At 34.1% G+C, this 18379-nt stretch overlaps 1 protein-coding gene across 1 annotated transcript in view; it reads right to left on the bottom strand.

Moving 5' to 3' along the window:
• Positions 1-829: 829 nt before the first annotated feature.
• LOC121970056 (chaperone protein dnaJ 13-like) overlaps positions 830-18379 on the bottom strand; it is a 34147-nt gene continuing 16597 nt past the window's right edge. The window contains exons 9-13 of the mRNA XM_042520463.1: positions 16615-16695; positions 11262-11339; positions 2590-2823; positions 1518-1625; positions 830-1441 (exon numbers count right to left, since the gene is read on the bottom strand). Coding sequence (XP_042376397.1) covers positions 1385-1441; positions 1518-1625; positions 2590-2823; positions 11262-11339; positions 16615-16695 — 558 coding nt within the window. The 3' untranslated portion in view covers positions 830-1384. The remainder of the gene's footprint in view (positions 1442-1517; positions 1626-2589; positions 2824-11261; positions 11340-16614; positions 16696-18379) is intronic.

Genomic DNA, 18379 nt, shown 5'->3' with positions numbered 1-18379 from the left:
TAAATCTGTCCTTTGCTCAATTGCTGTAACATGTGACATCTCCCTCTCCCTCTCCCTCTCCCTCTCCCTCTCTTTTGGTGCTATTTTTACAATCTTTTTATATAATCTAGGACAGACAGTGAAAGGCACCTCAAATGAAAGTAATCATCTTTGCTACAATCTCTCTTTTCTTTTGGTGCTCAGTATATTTTTTGTTTTTGTGGGTGTGAAGCAGACTTGCAGAGGATGTCATTTTCACGTCAAAAGGGCAATGAGGTGAAATCCATCCTATCTCAACTGCAACAGCTAAGCATGACACTTTTTGACAGCAAAATTTTTGTTCTTTTATGGTTTAAAGAAGGTGAAAGGAATAGGTCTGCCCCTGCCCCTGCTGCGCTCCTCTCTTCCCTTCTTTTTCAGTTTTTCTTCCTCTTCCTCTTTCTCTAATGCTCTGTTCCCCTCTTCGTTTCTTTTCTTGAGTTTTTCTTCATCTTTCTCTTCATATTGTACTACTGCCTTTTTCTCTTTTTTTCCTTTCTTTTTTATTCATCATTCTACTTTCTTCAGTCTGTTTTTTAAGGAAAACAAAAACAATGCTTTCTTTACCAGCTTTTCCTCATTCTTTTTATTGTAATATTCAAATTCAGTACAAGGATAGGATTAGAACAGTGATGGTGAATAGGATTAGAACAGTGATGGTGAATGCTGGGTTTAGGTTGGAGAGGCCCCACTGCCCCAGCAATGATCCAAGCTCAACACGTAGCTATCTAATTGGACCATGCAAGGACACAAGTTCTTTTTGACTATATCAGGATAAAGTGACTCCCCGCATCCAATAAGAGAATCAAAGTTCAAATTTCAAACATGATAAATATCTAAAAAATTAATTCCTGAGTGTCCACAAACTGTGCTTTTAATTTATCTAATAGATGAACTATAAAGAAAAGCATCTACCTCTAGGGGGGAAAAAAAGAAACAGAGTAAAGTGACGTCCAAAAACCAAAAAGGAATGGGTAGTCCAGGCCTGTGAAAATCTGCTGAGAAGCATTGCTATCAGCTGCCTTTGGATTCCACTTCTTCCAAAAGATTGCCTTCTGTAGTATAGGGTCGAGTTGGTCCAACTGCAAAAGCATTGAATTTATCCACGAAAACCACCAGCTAGGCACGCCAATGCCAATCTCGATATCACGCAGAGATGCAAGATCTCCAATATGTTAGTAAATTATGCCATATTTTAGCAAGATACATTGAGCAGTTGGGTAACTTGGCCTTATTGTTTCCACAGTTTCAATTGTTGAAGAATTAGCCTAGGAGCAGGAAAAGAAAGCTAAGACCAAAGCAGATGGACTGCTACATACAGTCAAAATTGATTGATGTTTTTGGTTATCAAATCAAAAAAGAGTTCTCAAACTTTGTGTCTGTATTGTGGGATCTGCAGCAAGTCGTAGTCACCAACCAGTACCTATCCAATTGGAACAGCAGGGTTAGGCCAAAAGTGTGTATCACGACTAAAAGGAAACAAGAATGTAAACTAATACCTTGTATTTATCTCCCTTGTATGTGTATTCCACTAATAATTGTTTAGGCTCCCCCGGGCATGGATCACAAAATCCCATTAAGCCAGACTTCTTGATTCCTTTATGAAGCTGCAGCAGGTTTAAAAAGAAACATTTGAATTCTGAGTCCATATCTCACAGATTCAATGGTCAAAAAAGGTTCTAAAAAGAAAAGATGAAACTGAAACAGGATTTAATGACCCAATAACTCTTAACACCAATAGTGACTTCAGGATCTAGTCCTAACAAGTTCCAAGAGTATGGGCTGTATTGCAGATAACAAATGCAGACCATACATCTAATATCGGATTTAATATTTGGGATTAGGCAATATGTGTGAGCCAGATATGTAAAATAAAAAATAAAAACTATTGTTCATGTGAACCAAACTACTTGTGTTTGTGAAATAATTTTAGACTAAATTTTTGGTGAGGGGAGTCAATTTCAACAGAAATACTGGCGAATCATGTGTTACAAGATATGAATATTATATGAATAAACAGTTCTACATTGTTCGATATTTGTTTAGATTGTTATATATTATGCAAAATATAGTATATGGTTGAGATATATTATTGTGTATTATGGATATAGATTGATCAAAATACTTAATACCAGTACCACCAAAAAATCTAACTTTGGAAGCACAAGCTTAGAACTACATCATTGCCAACATCAGCCACTTTGCAGATAGCTCAATATTCTAGTGCTAAGCTTACATTTGATCTGGGATATAAAAAACAATGTCTCCACTAAACAAAGCTACACTATCTGCCACTTCAATGCAAGTTTAAGAGGGTTCTTCCGAAGAACTCTAACAGGCATACTCTCTTTTTAATTCTTTTCTGCTGAATATTGAATATTTAAAATTTATTACTTCTGTTCTATAGTGGAACCTAGCTTAGATTTGTTTTCACCTACATTATAATCACCTGTATTTCTGGCTTTTTCTTCAGTAACTTAAACACGACCTAGGTATGTACCGAGGAATAAATGTATCCAGAAAGGTGAAATGCATGAGAAAATAAATCCAACAAAAATATCCATAACCAACCTTAAGCTGTGAGTTGGTCACCAGGAAGTTGAGCGGTAATGTAACATCTAGAACTAGAGATGCCGCATCATCAATTGCCTCAAGATAATCATTTTCGTTGGTAGTGTCAATTTTTCCATACATTGCCTTAGTGATAACTAGCCCATCCTTCTCCAGTTCTTTAGTTTTCTTCCTGTTGGAAGCATTTTCTAGCAACTTCTGAGCATTTTTAGCTGCATCTCTTGCTTTTCTAATCTTCATGTTAGCAGAAACATTTTGAGTAAGATACTTTGCTTCATAAAATGTTACATGAAAATATGTCTCAAGAAGTGGCCATCTTATTTATTCTTCTGAAAAGTCAAAATTACAGAAATATCTGATAATGGAAAACATATGATTACACAATTCAATTAACAGACAATGTAACTGTAAACGACTACATGGTGCAAAATGATGATTTGTAAATCAAAATTTCCTACATAAAGTTAAAGAAAAGGATCCAGTGATTAATCTTCTTATAGGTACTAATTCCTATAGTGGCAAGAAAACTATAATACAAGCATCAGAAGGGAAAAAAAAAAGCAACCACAAAATCCTTTCACAGTTATTTTTAAAAGCATTCTTAGTGAAAAACCAGATTTACAGTTTAACTGCAAGTGTTTGGAAAACTAACAATCTTGAACATTCTAACCAAGGCTTGTGAGTCAAGAATAAGGAAGAGCACAATTCATACCAGATCTCAATGTATGATTGGCAAAAATAGAAGACCATTGCATCCGAAGGTAGTTCAAATTGCTGTTTCTACTGTTTTCTCTTCTTCATATAGTATAGATATTGGCTCCTAGATTAAGCTCTCTTAGAAGTACAAAGCACATATTAACATGTTATTAGAGCCTGAATCTTAGTTCAGAAGCCAGGTGAAGAAGGGAAGCACAATGGAAGCACATCAAGACAAAATTAACAAGCTGCAGGCTTCACAAGCCAAAGAAGCAAAATCAATCATCATTTAGATAGTATTTACAATCACATAATAGGACAGAAGTATTGTGTTTTGAAGAAGCTAAAGTGTCTTCCATTGAGGGGAATCATTGGTCGTAAAGTTTGAGGTCAAAAAACATTCTATGTTACATTGATTTCAACAGAGAGAGGATTTAAATTCATAGATAACACAATTCATGCAAATAGATGCTTATAAGCAGGTGAATATGCAAAAGCTAGGACACTTGGAATGTGTAAACTGCACATGGCAAGAACAATGAAAATCAATTTGCATTTACATCTTCCATTGTTCATTTATGCTGATATTTGGTGCCAATTGCATGGCAACAGAATTAGATAATAAAATAAGGAGAGACGTGTGCTGCCTCATTTATCTCAGTCTGACTTACAGATTATAAATATTACATAGTTCTAAAGAATACCATTGGAGAAGGTGAGAACATTCATCTATTTAAGTCATGCAAACAGAATAAGCCACCAAAAGAAGTCAATGCAGTAATAAAAGGCTCCCAAGCAAAACTTATGAGACGTTATTCATCAGAATAATCAATAGCATTTCTTCACCACTAGCAGAAAAAAAAAGTAGCACACAGCTAAGCAAATCAAAGATTTGACCGTATAGCTTGACAAATCCAAAAACAGCAGCTACATTAGAGGTTCATCGACAAGAAATTGGTCCAGGATACTATAATAAAGGTCAAACAAAGGCCATTTCCATGTCAGACCTAACTGGCTTACCAAAAAACTTGAAGTCTGCCCAAAATTTTTTATTGGTGAACAAAGATCATTCAATCTTGAGCATGTATGGTTCCGTCTAGTCTAAATTATGAAATTGATATGGGCCAATGTATTAGCCATGAGGATCAAACGAAGGACATTTACACTGAAGAACTAGAGAGCAAAAAAATATTAATTTCTTGCATATGCTACTGTCTAGTCTAAACGAAGGCCATTTACATAAACTTCATTTGATTATCAAAAAAGTATTAATTTCTTGACTAGAGAGCAACTAGCCATGAGGATTAAAATAAATACTTTTGTCAATTATCTTCTTATTGCTCTCAAGTAACATCTCTATCAATGTGTTTTTTAGTCTTATAACGCTTTAAACCATGTATTGCTTTTATAAAAAGGTAAATCCGCTACCTTAACGGCCCTCCTAATGCTGCCCTACGGATATGGAGAGAGATAAATGCAGGTACACAGGCGGGAGGCGCATAGTGGGATAAATCATGCAGGTCATCAGTTCTGGGGAATCGATCCCTAGCCATTACACCAAAAATGTCATGCACCCACAATCTGCGCTACGCCCTAGGAGCATGTATTGCTTTTATAGATATCAGGATACGTTTATTTTATTTTATAGGTATCCAAATTTCCCATGTAATGTTATTAATTTTTTAAAAAAAATCATGATATAAATAAGATATTCTTACCAAGCTCAAATGTAGATTAAAATAACCTTTATTATCCTTTCAGTTACGTATGGTGTGTATATGACCACTTTATATATTTTCATTTAATTAACTATTCTTCTTCTAGACACATTCAAAAAAAAAATTATTGAATGATTACTTATCTTTATGTAATATAATGTATTAAAAAGATTATTCTTTTAGGAAGAGAATAAAGAATAACGTAAACCCAAAATGTATTAAAATCAATCTGTCTTAGTTGAGCAACAACTTATTTGCATAACGTGCTAATACATTCTTAGAACTACCATCTTTCATCTTAGACACCCTGTTAGAATAATTGTAAATTCTTTATAAGAACGCTCATACAATTCATTTTCCTTTTTTCCTTTTAGTAGGCAATCCCTAGCCGCTACCTATTGCCTACTCTTTCTTGCTCATCAAAAATAATTGTGTTACCTCAGAGGTATTGGCAATACCTAGTTACTACCTTTTGTTTTGCCAAATGTTTTTGTCATATAACATTTCTAGGGTAAAGTAACCCTTTTATAGATGAGAAAAAGGAGCCACCGCAGATAACTTCTTGCAGTGTTTAATATCTTCATCAATTTATCATTCTTCTAAATGTATTGAAAATAGTAAACTGATTCTTCAATGGATGTTAGGTTGTTACCACAGTTGTAAAAAGTGGTCGCTTCGCTCGCTTAAGCGCGAGGCGCAGCAAGGCGCAGGTGTCACGCTTCTGCGAAGTCAGAAGCGCAAGCCTTCCAAGAAGCGTGAGCTTCGCTGCGCTTCGCGCATAAGCGAAGCCTTTGCTACTTTCCTTTTTCGATTTTTTTTTGTTTTTTTTATAAGTTTAAAGCCCTAAACCTCATTAATGTTCATCTGCTTCAAATCGCCGCTGCCTCTTCGTCTTCCTCACGTCGCGATCGCCTCTTCCAAGTAACTGCTTCGTCTCTTCTATTTTCTAACATCTTCGGGGAAATCCTGTTGTCGCACAGTCACGAGACGCTTCTCCGGCGTCCGGCGACGCTTCCGGCGCCATCAGAGGCATCCGGCGAAGCTTCCAGCACCGTGGGACGCATCACGGGACGATTCCAGCGGCAGCGCCTCGCAATGCCTCCGGCGGCGCCGGAAGCATCGCCGGACTCCTCCGACGATGTTGTCGGCGTCACCGGACGCCTCCGGCGGCGCCGACAACGCTTTCCGGTGCCGCTGCGACATCACGGTCACGCGTGAGCCCTATAGCAGCTTTTTTTTTAAGCATTTAATTAAATTTAAAAACTCCTCACTTAAATGGGATATTTCGAATAGGTTTTATAAAGTTTAATTAAATTATCCCAATAAAATATATAAAATTATATTTATATTTAAAAATCTAATAATTTTTATTACTTAATATAAATCAGATTTAAAAATTATCAAAAATATATTTAAAATATAAAAATCTAATAAAGTTTATTAATTAATATAAATCAGATTTAAAATTTATAAAAAATATATTTAAAATTTAAAAAAAATTATTAATTGAAATAAATCAGTAAATCAGTTTTAAAATTTAAATACATAAAAAAATATATATAATTAAAATATAAAAAACTGATAGATTTTACTAATTAGATTTAAATATATTAAAATATATTTTAAATATAAAAATCTAATTAATTTATATAAATCAGATTTAAATATATACAAAATTTATTTAAAATAAAAAAATTATTAATTCAAATAAATCAGTAAATCAGATTTAAAATTTAAATACATAAAAAATATATTTAAAATAAAAAATTTTGATAAATTGTATTAATTAGATTTAGAATTTTAAATATATAAAAAATAAATTTAAAATTTAAAAATCTAATAATTTTTTTAAATTTATATAAATCAGATTTATATTCTATAATTAATTTTTTTCCTATTTTTTATTTTATTTATTGATTGATTATTATTGATTTCATTTTCAACAATATTGAATCTTAACCATGTCAAATACAACAACTCCATCAACTGGAAAGGATATTGCTTGGAATTATGCAACATGTTCAGATCCTAAAAACCCAAATGTTGTCAGTTGTATTTTCTGTGGTAAAATAACAAATGGTGGAATTTATCGACACAAGCTACATTTAGTTGGGGGCAATAAAAATGTAAAAGCTTGTCCGAAATGTCCCGAGCATGTTAAAGAAGAAATTAAAGAGTTCATGCAAAAAAAGAGTAATTTGAAAAATCAAATGGATGAAATTCCTCATTCTGATGATATTGCTAATTTGGAAGATTTGGAAGAACATGAAGAAGATGATCATCAAACTAAAGTGAAAGGGAAACGACCAATATCCGATTCAAGCAACCATCCTACGGTCCAAGGTAAAAAGTGTAAACAAATTGGACCTATTAACCTTTATTTTATGAAAGATGTCGATGAAATTGTCAAACAAAGACGTGTAAAAAATAAAGGATAATTTGATGAAAATAAAAAGAAGTTAAGAGATATTGCAGTTGAGAAATTTGCAAGATGGATGTATGATGCTGAAATTCCCTTCAATGTTGTTAAATATGATTCTTTTGAGCCTTGTATTGAAGCTATTGGACAATTTGGATCGGGGATGAAACTTCCATCATATCATGAAGTGAGGGTTAAGCATTTGAAGGAGTTGGCAAATACGAACTCGCTTCTTAAATCCCATGAATAAGATCATGCTAAGTTCGGGTGCACAATCATGGCAGATGGATGGATTGATAAAAAGCGTAGGACTCTTATAAATTTTTTTGGTGAATGGTCCCAAAGGAAGTGTATTTGTCGAATCAGTTGATGATTCAGGCTATTCTCACACAGCGGACAAGATGTTTAAGTTACTTTCTAAATTTGTGTATCGCATTGGAGAAAAAAATGTGGTTCAGATTGTAACAGATAATGCAAGCTACAATGCCAGTGCAAGTAATATTTTAAATTTTTGTTACTTTCAATTATAATTGAATTATATTTTTAATTTGTTTTTACTAAATTTATTTGTTTTTTCAGGTCGTCTTTTGGAAACCTGATTTCCACCACTTGTACTGTGCAGCTCATTGTTTAGATTTGTTGCTCGAGGATATATTCAAAATTCCTCATCTCAGAAAATTGCATGAATGAGCGTTGATGGTTAATGGTTATATTTACAACAGACCACAGGTATTGAGCATGATAAGAGAGTTTACTGGATAGAGAGACATGGTAAGAACCGCAAAGACACGTTTCGCAATCGCTTTTTTGACTTTAAAGTGGTTTCATGTACAACAAGCAAATCTGAGAAAGATGTTTACATCTGAAAAGTGGGCAAATAGTCGATTTTCTAAGGAGGCTGTAGGAAAACGTGTAGCAGAAGTGATATTGATGCCTTCTTTTTGGAAAAATATGATTTTTGCATTAAAGGTTGGTGGCCCATTGGTGAAAGTATTATGGCTAGTAGACGGTGAAAAAAGGTCTCCTATGGGTTATATTTATGAGTCAATGACAGGGCCAAAGAAGCTATCACTACATCATTTAACAATAATGAAGAGAAATATCGTAGCATTTTTGTATTCATTGACAAAAGATGGAACATTCAACTCCATCGACCTTTGCATGCAGCCGGATATTTCTTGAATCCAGAGTGTTTTTACTCAAACCCTGACATAGAAAATGATACAGAAGTGATGGAGGAGTTGTACAAGTACATATCTAGATTGGTGAGAGGTGAGGATTTACAAGATAAGATCACGAATCAATTGGAAAAATACAAGAAAGCAGGACTTTTTGGTTTGCCAATGGCTATCTGACAAAGAACTTTAAAATCACCAGGTAAATTTATAAATAATATACTATGCAATATCAATATTGGATGGTAATAAAGTTAATCTTATAATTTATATGTTTTTGTTTTTCAAGCTGATTGGTAGTCTTCTTATGGTGCATCAATGCCTGAATTAAAAACATTTGCAATGAAGATTTTAAACCTCACATGCTCTTCTTCAGGCTGTGAACGTAATTGGAGTGTTTTTGAACATGTAAGTCGGATGTTTTTAATACATATTAAAATTTTTATTATGAACTTAACCTTTTACATTTTAATTTTTTTTTTTTGTAGATACATTCTAAGAAAAGAAATAGGTTGTCTCAATAACGATTGAATGATTTGGTATATATCAAGTACAATAGAGCTTTGAGGAGAAGATATGACATGTGAGATAAGATTAATTCTATTACTTTGTCAGAGATAAATGATAGTAATGAATGATTGTTGGGAAAATTGGATGACAGTGATAAAGACAATGATAATGATTTTGTCTTTGAAGGTGAAGATTTGCGTTGGAGTGATGTAGCACAAGCATCTGGGGTTGGTGAAAGTGCATATGGCTTTCGATCTCGAAATGTGTCTTCTTCAGAAAGGGCATCATCATCTGCATTAGTAAAAAGAAAGCAGTCTTCATCTCAAACTAGTTTTGTAAATGAAGAGAAATTAATCTTAATGATGAGACTGAAGAAGAAGATACTGATGGATACAAATCAAGCGATGGAGCCGATGGCATAGATTTGGACAATGAAGATGAATAAGATGATTATTTTGATATTTGATATTTCATGTATCATATTTTCAAAGACTTTTAATTTTCAGTAATTTACAACTTCATCAAAGAATATTTTGTTTATGGTTATTTGGATTTTCAAAGACATTTTGAAAGTTTTTAATAGATATAATCAAGGTTTAAAATTTCGACCCGTGCCGAGGTTTCGGTCCGAGACCGGAACGATATGGTTTCGGTATCGTATCGTGTCGTGCCGATACGGTTTCGGTAATTTTATTTAAACATTAAATCAGTAAAAAATATAAAATAATTAAAAAATATATATAAGAATATAAATTTGATTTAATAGAATTTTTATAAAAAAATTTAATTTTTTTTAGAATTTTAAAGAATTTTTAAAAATTTTAAAAATTTTACAATAGTAAAAATAATTTCAGAATATTATTTAATAAAATTGATTATTTTTTAAAAATTTTACATATGTTTTTTATATTTTATTGAGATAATTTAATTAGGATTTAAAAATGCCCCTTTAAAATATCACAATTAAATGGGAATTGTTTAATTTATTTAAATTGTAATTTTATACAGTGCTTCCTTGCCCCGCGACCCAGCGCCCGTGCCCGCGCCTCGCCCGCGACGCCACCAACGCCTTGTGGACGCCTCCGACGGCGCCGGAGGAGTCCGGCGACACCTCCGGCGGCACCGGAGGAGTCCGGCGACGCTTCCGGCAGCGCCAGAAGCGTCCGTGACATTTTCGGCGTCGCTAGCAACGTCGCGTTGCGACTCCTCCGACGCCCGCGACGCGCTTCAGGCGCTGCGAAGCTTCCGGCGACGATTTCTGGTGCGCGCGCGACTCCTCCTGGCGCGTGACGCACGACGCGACGAAATTGTCGCTCGTCCGGTTCCGGTTTCGGTGCGCGGGCGGAACGGTAAGTTTCGCCCGTTCCGCCCGGCACGAAATGAAATTTTATTCACTGGATATAATAGCCCTATTGTTTATTATGTTTTTTTCTGTAAAGTCCGCGCTTCGCCTTGCGCTTTGCGCTTTAAGCCCCAAGACCCTTGAGCGCTTTTTTGCGCTTAGCGCTTTTTTGCGCTTTGCGCTTTTGACAACTATGGTTGTTACAAAGCCTAGAAATAATAGAAATTATTACAAAGGAGATTCAAGCAAACAATGTTCAGTTTCTGAAGGTATTATAATTCGGTTCACTGAAAATAGCAGTTTAATTAGACTAAGTTTTGTTAACAAATTGATAATATATCAGTAAATATTCAGTTAACTAGCAGTTCCATAGACCACTTTCTGTTAACAAGATATCAAACCACTACAATTTTAGGTTCAACAAGGCTAAATATCAAATAAATGATATGTCAAATGCCAAACGCTTCAATTTCTAGGACTTCTTTTGTGTAAATCTTCTTAGAAATATCAAATATTATTCTTTTTTATTCTTTTAGTCCGTTCCATGAAAGTAACTGCTTGAGTTCATTTCCCATGTATGAAGCTGAAGAGCACAGCAACAAGTGGCCAAATATACTAAGGTGTTTGTTGAACGTGGATACGATAGCATTTTCTATGATAATAAATGCATGGAAGTTAAGCATAATGAGTATCTCTAAGTTTCACTGTGGTTAGGTATATTCTTCTCTAGGCCAAAGTCCTTGATGAAACTTTTGAGCTAGAACTGAGAAAGGTAACCAATAAGCCAGTTCAGCATATGTTGATCATCTAACCTGATCTAAGGATTCCTCCTTTTCTTTAATTGCCTTCTTCTGCTCCTGTCTGCGATAGTAAGGTTTCAGAACAAATTTCTGCATAATTTATAGAGATACCAGATCAAAATCATTGAATATGTTGTGAAAATTTTAGCACAAAATCAAGAGAAAATCATCAAGTTATTTTGCCACAAACACAGATGAATGAGCTCAAGAACCTTTGAAAAAATAACTAGGTGTGAGATAAAGAAAAGAGGCCCTTAATTAGTAAAATTAATTTCTACAAATTCAAAGCAAAGAAAAGGACATCATATGAACTTAGCATCAAATCTTAGACAAATCAAACTTTTTTGTATACTTTGGTAGTCATATTCTCTTAGTTAAGATTAACAACCTATTAAGAATTCGTGCAAGCAATCTTGAAGGCACGTACCTCTCTCAAAATTTTGCTTAGACCACTTGCAAAGTGCGTCTCCCTAGTTCCAACCTGGACCCTCTATGCTATTCCACCAAATATTGGGAGGTACAAACTACTGGCCATTGAAATTCTTACAATATTCAACTTTTAAATTAAACTCACCAAGCATCAAGCATAAAGTACCAAATTAAACCGACAAAAAAAGCATGAGACAACACAAGTTAAAACATTCTTTAATGGCAGAAAACCAATCCATATTATAGTATCAATTTTTCCATCAAAATTTGGATGTTTCCTACAGCAACTTGAGGATCATCACAATAATTTCTTTTTAGGCAAATTTCTTTACCATCACAAATTGAAAAGTTTGTGGTGTTAGGTAAGTTGGCACGGTTAGGTTGTCACAATGGAAGAAGTATCTTGATGCAGTGGAAGCTAATAGCACTTCTTTTTTTTGCTTTCTCCACCACCGTGTTTAGGTTGTTTAATCATAACCTTTGCCTAATTAACTTTAATTCCTAAAATTTTTGGAACTTAATTTTATTTAGTATTAAAAGTCTATTAATTGTCGACTTCATATAGTATGATAAAGCTTGGTTGTTATATTAAAAGTCTGCTAATTGATCGTGAAATACTTTTAAAATCGGAAATCATTATTTATAAACCTTAAAAAATTATTTCTAAAATTATTTTCCCTTCAAAATGATTTCTATAACTCTTGTAGAATCTGTTTTGAATTTCAATCAAACTTTTAAAATTTACTATTATCAAAATTGAAATTTAATTACCACTTAAAAAAATCTCAAATTGATCCTCTCATTCTTAATTGCACAAATTAACTTTTAACTTTACAATTAAACTCCTTTGTTTAATTCAATAAAGGAACTCTTAATTTACTCCAATATAATTTTTTCAATTAATCAATTAGGATAATTAGCTCTTAGTTATCTTGGTTCTCTAAATAGTACAAGCATTACATGCCGAAAGCTCAAACATTGTGCATGTAAACCCCATAGGCTCCGAGAAATATTGGTAATGTCCAAAACTTGTTTATCAATTTAGGTACACAAGTCTTATTTGGTCTTTTGATAAGGCATAAAGACTTCAATATTCTAGAAGTGTTGAGTTCCAAACATCTTTTGGCAACAATAGTTGTGCAATTTAAGCTCTTATTATCTCACAACGTCCTATTATGATTTGGATTAGTATCTATCCTACTAGGACACGTCCAAAAGTTATTCATATGACTGTGATCCACACAAAGAAAGTCAACTTGCGAACCTTTTTTAATTCACTTCCACTATGCATAGATTTTCAAAGTGAATCCGACTAAATCGGCCAATGATATTGGCTCTTTTTTTACCAAGAGTTATAAGTCATATGTTGACTACTCATGCATCTCCATAAAGCTAGCAATATATAAAATAAAAAATACATATACAATTCAAGGGTCCAATTTACAAGCATTAAAGTATAATTTTGTGTCTAAAAACAAATTCCACCCGTCATGCATGAGAAAACAAATTGAGTTCTCACGGTGAGTTACATTCTAGTGGATTTTTCCCAACACACCACCTACATGATTGTTAAGACATTGAAATGCCTATGAAAACAAGATTACATATTGCTATTATATAGAATAAACATAGTATGTATTACTCTTTCCATAATACTAATGTTGATCTCCTATATGTTGGGACCGATATGAGCCGAGGGTTGTCAATAACTCACTTTGATTCTTAGAACTTGAATAGCAGTGGAAAACTCGAAGCAAGACTCTCAATCACTAACACCTTTGATTTTCCTTAGTATCCACATCTTTAAGGTGACTAATCCAAGGGTTCACTCCTCACACTCACAGCTCCACTATGAATGTCTCCTTCTCGAAAATTTTCCAGAGGCAAAGAAATCTCGTACAAACTTGATCACAAGAATACAACAAGAAAACAGGAACGCAAATACAAAATACAATTGACAATGACTTGCTTGAATCGATTGTCGATTCCAGCACTTCTTGTGCTCTCGTGAAAACCTTCAATAAATTACCCTAATCGATTGGCCCATGTCGAATTGAAATCAATTCAACACCCTTCTGTGCTTCGCGAAAACCTTTGCTAATTGATTGCCTCAATCCCAATCGATTCTGAAGTGTTTCGTGAAAAGCTCTCAATCGATTACCCTAATCAATTCCGCAACCCTAACATCCGAAATCTGAATTTAGGACTCCTTTGCCCAACATTCGGTCATCCGTGACTCGTTGAGACTTCTTGTTGTCTAACATCCAAACAACCTTGACCAGCCAAGACTTCTTCACCAAGTGACTAGTCAACCTGTGACCCGCTTGGACTTTCCATCTCGTGTCAACTCCCCGTTGGACTTTCGATCACCAAGTATCCGATCAGCCTTTGACCCACTTGGACTTTTCCATTATCTAGCCCTGCTAGGACTTCCATTGCCTAGTTCCCAACTAGGTATTCAATCATCTAGCCCCGCTAGGACTTTCATTACCTAGTTCCCAACTAGGTCTTCCACCACCTAGCCCCGCTAGGACTTCTCGTTGCTTTTCCAAACATCCAGTTAAGACTTCTCATTATCTTGCCTAACCTCTAGTTAGAACTTTCTCAGTCAAGTATATGGTCCTCCTTTGACCTGATTTCTCTTTCACAATTGTCAAACATCGAAATTCAAGTTCGAGCCAACTCAAGCTTAGTAAAACTAGTCAACCTTGATCGGAGGACGATTGCACCAACACTATCTTCAAATTATTATGACTAGGGATATTCAATCATATCACTCTAATACCTTAGGATCATCTTCCATCACTTAAGCAATACCACAATTAGAACTTTTTATCACAATCTACAAATTACATGAAATAATGAGACCAGATTCAATGATTTCCTTACAATCCAATTGTCTATAGGGCATTATCACTAAAGCACTTCTTTCTTGCATTGGCGATTAATTAGAGCATGCAAAAAAGTTATACATCAACCACAACCCTTTATGAACTTACATGAAATAATGAGACCAGATACAGTGATTTCCTTACAATCCAATTGTCTATAGGGCATTATCACTAACAACCACTTCTTTCCTGCATTGGCGATTAATTAGAGCATGGAAAAAGTTATATATCAACCACAACCCTTTATGGACACAACACCAGATGACTCCTCATTTTGCAGTAAATTTCTTACTCCAAAGCAGTCAAATTTCTCTGCAGGATGACGGTTTCCAAACTCCAAGGCAGTTAAACAAGTACTAATTCCTTATATTTGTTCAGCAAGTTTGGCAATGGATTTGACTTTCTAGAAGTTGATCTGTATTTAAAAAAAAAAAAAAGAGAGAGAGAGATTTCTACTTGTCCATGTACTGCAATTAGACATTGGTAGATTCTTCATATTTTCAAAATTGGTTAGGGAAGAAGTGTTGGGTTTCGGATTTATGGTACAGCATCGAAGAATTAGAGAAAGAAGATTGACAACCTAGGCAATCTCACATATTGATTATACAAGAAAATGTAGGCAATCATTCCTGTGCTTCCTAAGAAATCTTAGGAGAAGGCAATGATACCAAACTAGAAAGAAAATTCTCAAGATTTCCTTAAGAAATTTAATATAACCATTATATACTTCAATTTATTGGCTGAGCACACTAATGGATCATGTAAGCAATCCATTTGGACTTCCAAACCAACTATAGTGCATACTATAATCAAATTTTCTCAGCCAGATAAACTTGGCATTCAAGCAAGCAATCCCTATTAGAGCTATAAAAAAGTAAAAGAACAGTGATTGACAAATAGAATCTTAAAACTCAAATACAAAAAATCAAAAAAATTTAGATGCTTGCTAAAAGTTGCCAAAATACATATCTTTAGATCAAGAAAAACCAAAACTTTTAAAGAATTTCAAGAAGGGATTCCTACCAAACAGAAATATTTTATATATAAATTTCATCTGATTTAACAATTTCTAAAAATCTGACACAAAATTAACTTCTGGCATCCTAAGCATGTCAATTTGCTGGTTACTTCATAAGATGGTAAACCACAATAACACCAAAACAAGGACTAGAGCTGTAGCTTTAGTGCTGATTTTGGTAATATTTTAACATATAATCTTGGTTTTGCGTCCAATACTGGACGTATGTCGAACCAAGCCAATAGAATTTTGCATCTCATTGGGTATAATAGAATTAGAGTTAGAATTGGACTTAACTAGCTTCAATTAAGGTATAAATAGATCTTTAAAATACATAATTAGAGTTACATGAAAAGTTGACTCAATGTAGGTCTGATTTGGATCGCACTAGAGCCAAAACCAAGCAAAACTAAACTCATTTCTACAATCATAAGTTTATTAGGTCTAGGTTACTAGATTTTATAAAACTTAGGATCTTGTTTATTGATTAGCACCCATGTTGTCATGGTTTTAGCTGCATTTCACCTGCACAACATTAAGTTTAACCTTTGATGGTAGATCAGTTAAGTGGTCAAAACCTCACAACTTGCTAATAATACCACAACAGGACACTAAACTGTTCAACTGTTGCTCCATAAACTCTCTTTTGGATTTTCAGTTCTTATGACCACCGAGAATACTGAGAAAGGATCAGTTTCCAAATAGTGTGAAATTTATGATAGTTCAATAGCAGTAAGTGGTCAAGCATGGTATATAACATGGTACTTCAGCATGACATACTTCAGCATGACAACTAATAGAACTGGATATTGAGCATAGCATCAGCATGACACTAACAAGTAACAACCATGTCTTCAAGCAATTCGTTGATTAAAAGATGCATCAACAACTAAAATGCACAAAGTCAAAAACATAAACATGTTGTTCTATCAACCTTTTCTACCAAGAGGACATTAATATTTCATCTTTTAAAAAAAATCTAAATTGCAGAATGCAAGCAATGAGAAAACATGAGACAACAGAGAACCTTGAGAAGAAAATAAATTGATGAAGGAATCAGCAATGCTCCAGTTGTCACTAAGAGATTTAACTCGCGAGTAAGTAAAACCTGCATAAATAAAAATAGTGATTAATTTTTAAAATTAATGAGGCATGGGGACTATAAACAAAAAGCTCATTATTAATACTATTAAATAAAAAACCTTAAATTTGATGCTTGGCACAGTTTCCTAAAAGAGTCACATCAAACAAATATAACACCATACTACAGATCAAATTTGCAAAAAAAAGAACAATGCTCATAAAAAACAAGAAATAAAATTCTCACGCACTTACCACTTGAATTAGTCACAAGTCTGGGCAAATGGGTATTAGGCAATTAATACTTTGTGTGTGTGTGCGCGCGAGCTCACACGCTTACCACTTGAATTAATCATAAGTCTGGGCAAATGAGTATTAGGCAATTAATACTTTGTGTGTGTGTGCGCGCGAGCTCACACGCTTACCACTTGAATTAATCATAAGTCTGGGCAAATGGGTATTAGGCAATTAATATCGCATGCATTTGGATGCCCATCTAGGCAAATGGATATTAGGCAATTCATACTAGCACTTCTCCAAATAAGTGTGGATATATATAAAGTATGGTTTAAAATCTTGTACCGTGCCAACCAAAACAATTGACTAAGGTTCAAAATTTCAAGTCATGCTATAGTTTTGGTATTTGACTAGAAAAATATCATTTCAATATCGTGCCGACTCTCCGATCGTTGGTATTGATGATAAATTGGAAATTAAAGGAGGAAGGAGATGAAACAAATATAGGAGACATTGTATGTGTTGAGTGGTGTCGAATTTCAACAATTTAGCGGAATGATATGTTTCGACAGCCATTTCGCCCGACATGGTATAAGATTTATAACCATGCTTGTCATAGACAAGATTTCCTTCCTATGCTTCAACTCTAATCCATTATTGGCACCCTGCATCGAAACATCAACACAATACTACTAGAATAGTATCGTTTCAATCAATGATCAAAACTTTGGTATGGATTGAGATTTTGAACCTTGATCTAAAGATATATAAAAAAAAGTTTGATCTCTTTAAAAAGATTGCTTTATATTTTTATTACACTTTTTTTCTGCAAACCAGTCTTCTTCCCTCAATACACATTACAAGATAATTGTAATAATGTCTTTAATATCAGCCAAATGTGTGAATTTTCAAGCAGCAGACTACACCAAAGAGGCAAATATTCTTCTTATGAATAACAAAGACAAGCAAGATTGTATGTAATAGAACAAGAGACACAAATGGGGGGAATACAATTTAGATTAGTTACAAATAATAGGGAAATAGTTAGGGGTTTCTTTCCTTACAAGTAATCATCAAACTATGATTAATTAGTCTAAAATTAAATTCTACATCATGCATTATAAGTAACTATAAGTAGATCTCTAGTATTTACAAGTCCCTGACCTCCCTAACCTTCCTATATGAAAACTTGGATTGTTATATATATATATATACACTGAATCCTATCCTAGGACTTATGATTTAGTTAGCAAATTTTCTAGTTGATCATTGAAGGTCACAAAATGACATGGCAACTGCATTGAATTACACCTCTCTGAATAATTCATTTTTGCAAGTTTTTTCCTCTCATAGAATGTTATTTACAAGTTATGTGCATGATGACTTAGCGCAGTTTGATCTGCTCCTCGTGAGCATCAAAACCCCATAACCAGTTGTTTCATCTAGATAGGCACACTTGTAGATATGGTCATAAT

This window comes from Zingiber officinale, chromosome 4A (assembly GCF_018446385.1).
Source record: "Zingiber officinale cultivar Zhangliang chromosome 4A, Zo_v1.1, whole genome shotgun sequence".
NCBI lineage: Eukaryota > Viridiplantae > Streptophyta > Magnoliopsida > Zingiberales > Zingiberaceae > Zingiber > Zingiber officinale.
The sequence above is the reverse complement of the archived record's forward strand: the minus strand, read 5'-3'. Positions and strand labels throughout refer to the sequence as shown.